Source organism: Arachis ipaensis, chromosome B04 (assembly GCF_000816755.2).
Source record: "Arachis ipaensis cultivar K30076 chromosome B04, Araip1.1, whole genome shotgun sequence".
NCBI classification, from domain to species: domain Eukaryota; kingdom Viridiplantae; phylum Streptophyta; class Magnoliopsida; order Fabales; family Fabaceae; genus Arachis; species Arachis ipaensis.
The window spans coordinates 115,778,835-115,784,258 of NC_029788.2; the positions used below are offsets into that span (position 1 = coordinate 115,778,835).

The 5,424-nt window shown below is 33.9% G+C and overlaps 1 protein-coding gene across 1 annotated transcript; it reads right to left on the reverse strand.

The window, feature by feature from the left end:
* On the reverse strand, nt 438–1,213 carry LOC107637036. Its single transcript, XM_016340488.2, has one exon. It carries the CDS (start codon nt 974–976, stop codon nt 566–568), a length of 411 nt encoding a protein of 136 aa, XP_016195974.1. The 5' UTR covers nt 977–1,213; the 3' UTR covers nt 438–565.

Below are 5,424 nucleotides of genomic sequence, written 5' to 3' on the forward strand. Positions count from 1 at the left end.
TGTGGCAATTTTAAATCACTTTTGTGGCAGTTTAAAACTCCCATAAATTGATTTTTTAATTTTAAAAAAATAACTATTTTGTAAGATTTTCAACCCTTCACAAACCCTATAATTATTTATTTATTTTTAATTTCAAATCATTCATTAATCTCATCTCATTTACATACTCTCAAATTAAAAATTTATTTTTTAATATCAAAATTTAAGAACTAAATCTTTTATAACATAATTTCTTAATATAAGACATAATTCTCTATATAAAAATATTTTCAATATCAATAGTTCTTGTCATGCTAAAATTTTCAGTTCATTTTCAGATTTCACATCCTCAATTATTCATCATGCTAAAATTACAGTTCATTTTCTCCTCAAATCCAACAAAGATCAGAGAAAAAAGAAAAATAAATAAATACAGATCAAAACAAGAGATATATAGATGATGAACAAATAAATCAATATTAATAATAATAAGCCTCCCCAAAATTCCAAAGAAAGGTACTAATTAACAATAACAAACTAAACAAAAATAATATTTTCAATAATGAAGATCCTAATTAAGATTATATTAGTGAGCCATGGCTGCTGGTACCTGATGGGTAATGCTTCTTTGATTTGGCATAGAAAGCATGGCAGTGTGATCCAAAAAATCTTTAAGCTCCACAACAGATTGAAGAACAGTTCTAAGAACCTCAAAACAAGAGAATCCAAAGCTACCAATTTGCCTAACAGCATAGACATAGAAAATGATGCAACCTTTTCTGAATTTGAACCTTGCCATCTCAGAACCAACAAGGCCTCTTGTGAGTTTCTCGTTGACTTCACCAAGAGCAATCTCATGTGGCCATGTTCTATCAACTTGTGACTTCATTGCTTCATTCTCAAACACAAACACAAGAACCTTTGACTTCTTTGTTCCTAGGCTAAGTGTTAGTTCTTCAATGTCAAGATCAAAATGTTTGAGTATGACAAAAACCATGAGTTGAAAAAGTATTTTACTTCTCCAAAAGCTAGAACAAAAGTTACTGATAAAATAACAGCAACAACAGGATGAAAAATTTTATCAAAGTAAATAGGAAGTGCCTGCACATCAAAAGAGAAGAATCCAGCATTAGTAGTTAGAAGATCAGCTAAAATCATACAATGGATTAGATATTCACTTATTCTATAATTGACCCAAATACTCATGATGGATATTTTTATTTTATAATCTTTTTTCACCTTAAGTTCTCACACAACTAACATTGTATTAATGCAAGAGCATCTGAGATAACAGTATAAAAGTTTTAAAAACAATATATAAAACTTATTTCTTTGTTCATAAAACTTTCATTTATGTGATCGGCACAAAACATAGTTACCGTAAATGAGCCCATTAATGAACAAATTCCCAAGTAAACCAGCATATTAGACTGTCTGTAGTGAGGCTCGAAGTGTAAAATCAAAGCCAAAACTAAAGAAATTGTTCCCACCGCATAAAATAGAAATGCTGTTGAAAAAAAGAAAACATCAATGACATTAGTTAATGGACTAAACAGTAAAGCAAAGAATCTTAATACCAAAATGTAAACAGGAGTAAATAGCAATCTGGTTGAGTGGCCAAATCCCATATTTCTTAGACAGGAGTCGGAGTTTGCTCTTGAGGAGCATGGATGACAATGACAATTCATCCTACAGTGCAGGACAGACATCCTAAGACTCCCATCGTCTGAAGTCGCTCATTCAGCAAGTGAGCCAAAAAAGCACTACAAGCACAAAACTGAATATATTAGTTCTACCAACAATAGTCACAACTCACATACAGCATTTAAAACAATTAACTACTTAGCATTTTAGCTAGACTAAAAATTTATGTACCTGACAATAATACTGATAGCGCTAAAGTTGTCAAACTCACGAGTCTAAGTAAACTCGTACGAATTTATGAATTAACTCGAGAGTTTGACAACAATGGATAGCGCCACACTATCAGTTACCTGTTCAATTTTTATGTCTACATTTACCGCCTTACAAGTTATATAAAAGGCAAAATTTATTATCATATCTTATAAAATGTAAATCAATGAGTGTCATATATTTTTAATGTTAAAGATTATATTAGTATAATAGTTTATCGATAGAGACGTGTAACATAATCTAACACATACAAAATTCATATAATTTATTAAAGAAAATAACAATTTACTTACATAAAAAAAATAACATTGAATTTATAACATTGAATAAATATAGATGAAATTAAAAAAATGTGTCAGAACCGCTTAAATTAAATAAATATTAAACCATTGAATAAATATACCAGCCAAAGCAGAAAACACAAGTGATATTGACATTCATATTCATCAACAAACAAAATACCAATAAACACTTTTTTAATTTATTGATAAATATTAACATCATCAGCAGCAGCAATTGCAATCCATGGTTCCTTAAAAATAAGTCCCCTAAACATGATATCACCACAAAGAAAAAATGGAAAGGGAAGACACAAACCATAGTGTTTCCACACCAAAACAACAAAAACTAACATCACCATATCAATGGCTTCAATTCCCTCAACATAAAAAAAATATGTTTCCTTGGAATCCCCACAAAGTGTTTGAGTTTTGTCCTAAGAGAGAAAAGTAAAGAAAATAGTACAAAAGAAGGATCCTTATTAATGTCACAGAAGGAAGCAGATTCATGGGGCTTCCTGTTAGTCTGTTTCTTGGTCCTTTTCTTCCCAGGTACCATCTCAAAACTCACCCTTTAGCTCCTTTTGCTTTGTTTTATATGAATAAATAATCACTGGTTTATTTTTGTTACGGCCTGGCCCAAGTCCCCTTACGGGCTCGCTCGACTCGAGAGTCACCCGACCCGAACGGTTGGAGGTAGGACCCCCCGCAGCCGACCCGGACACGCGTTCCTGACAGCTCTGTTACAGCTGTGAGGAGCACGCCTCGGAGAAAGTGGGCATGCCCTTATCGGGCCCACCTCTGACACAGTATATAAGGGGAAGGACCTACCCTTCCCCCAAGGTACGTGACATGACTCTATCCCTTTTTCGCCTGCACACCCCATTGACTTGCGCGTCGGAGTGTCTTTGCAGGTGACACCCCCCTTTTCCACATCTGAAGAGCTCGGGACCTCACCTATTCCAACCCGGAGACGTACGTCCAGAGGACCTCCCCTCTTGTTGATCAGGACATTCACCCGATCGGTCCGGTACCCGACCTACCGAACAATTTTATTGATGATGAATTGATGAACCTCACAATATTGTAATATAGTATAGCTTAATATAATCAAACCTCATTAACAATAAGAGCATGTATATCAACTTTAGATTCTCTGAGCAGTTGGTTTCCTATGTAGTTTAGTTTTTCCTTAGTTAAAGATCTATGTATATCAAATTTAATAAAGAGAAGTATAAAATAAACCTGCCAATACTGAAGGGCTTGCACAAAGGATCAGTAACAACTCTATCTCCTGCTACATAGGTCTGTATAACAATTGGCAGAATTCAATTTCTTTAGCAGTTACACATGTACACAAAGACTGTTAAAACAACAAAACAATAAAAATTAAAAAATTAAAAAAAGTACCATGTTTTCAGCAAGATGTGGGGCCTTTTTTTCAATTAGCAATGCAATAACAGCAGGATCTGCTTCAGTCTGGTGATTTGACATCAAGATGATATTATGTTCCTGCAGTAATATTTCAGTCTTAAATTTTCCTCCCACATCTATTAAAATGTTAACAAAGGGAGAATATACAGCAAGCAAATAATCAAATAGATAACTTAAAGGCATAAAGTAAGGATATTAAAAACTGTAACCTTCTTAAACTTTCTTGCTATCATTAATTGTAGCAGATGCTGATCCTGAATCCACAATGAGAGCATCAGTTGTGTGATTGTTCAGTTATCGTTCACTTTGGAAGTCGTGAGAAGCTTGAGTTGAGGATTATAATTCTTGCATTTTCTGCAATTCAATTCACGAAATCCACAGACGAGGTGCAGAAATAGCAATCTGGAATCATTGAAATCATAGAAGCAAGTGAGAAAGTATTCATATGAAGCTGAACTAGGCACAAATTGGACTTAATAGAGATCTCGAATTCAATTCTCCTCTCTCACAAACACGGAGATTGTCTGAACACATTCTGAACGGAAGTGAGTGAGAAAATTTAAGTCCCGAACTAAACAAGAACAAATTAGGAAGAAATTCTCACCGAATGACTTGGAACGACATGAGAATCAGTTCCACAATATCTTATAGCTTCGAACGCAGCTTCAATCGAAGCTTCCAGAGACTCTCGTTCGCTCGCCTTCCAGATTTCCTAAGCCAATGCCACTGCATCCGTGCCAAAACCGCGCTCTGAGTGCTTCAAGCCACCAGAGCAAAAGCAGAACCAACGGAAGAAGCCGTCGTGGAAGAGGAGGAACAAGCAGAAGATCTAAGCATTACCCGGTGGAATCATCACTGAAGCTCTCGTCCTCTCCCTCAACGATCTGAATGGAATCATTATCCGGTGGCGATGACATTGAGATTCTAGGGTTTCAGAGAGATCTCACTCTCCTTCATCAGTCCATCCTCTCTCTCGAGTCTAGAAGCCCTGTTTTGATTTTTTTTTTTTTATGGTATGGGCTGGTGAATATTTGTTTTGGGTTAGATTTTTTATAATTCATTGGATTGAGAGTAGCGGGAGTTTTTGTTAATTATTTTGGGAGGTTTTATAATTTGTCACAAATAAAATATATTATGGAGGTTTTTAGTAATTCCTATTAAAAAACTACCACAAACAAATAAAATTCTTGTAGTGTATTCTTGAAATAAGTTTAGAAATAATATATATTATTATTTATTATAATAAAAAATATTTTGCTTTTATTTAATTAAAAGAAGACATTAAAAATAGTTAAAAAATTATTTTATATTTTAATATCAATAAAATATCAAAAATTTATTGTAATTTATCTAAAAAATATTTTATAAACGCACAATATAAAGTGACTCATATGAACACAAAAAACAAGTACAAACATACTCTAACTAATCCTAACCCTTACCTCTTATGTAATTCAGTTATTAAACCTTTCATACACTGGAAAACATGCACACAAGGGCAGAAACACAGCTGGTGGTGGTGAGTTTCGTTTTTGGCCTAAAGTGTCGCAAAAACGTCAAAATTCAACCACTTTAAATTCGAATCTCTCTAACTCCTTAGGCGTGCTCCATGGATGTTTCAAGAGGAGTTCTCTAACATGGAGGAGAGTAAGAATTCATCATGGCTACTGTTTTTAAAAAAGAAAATAAAAGAAAAAAGAACAAGAGTATACCTAGCCAAAATTTTGATATAAACGCAAGAATTAGCAAAAAGGGCAACCGTTTGTGCTTGTATGTTTTGAATCCTTGAAGAACACATGAAGAACAATGGAGGAAGAGT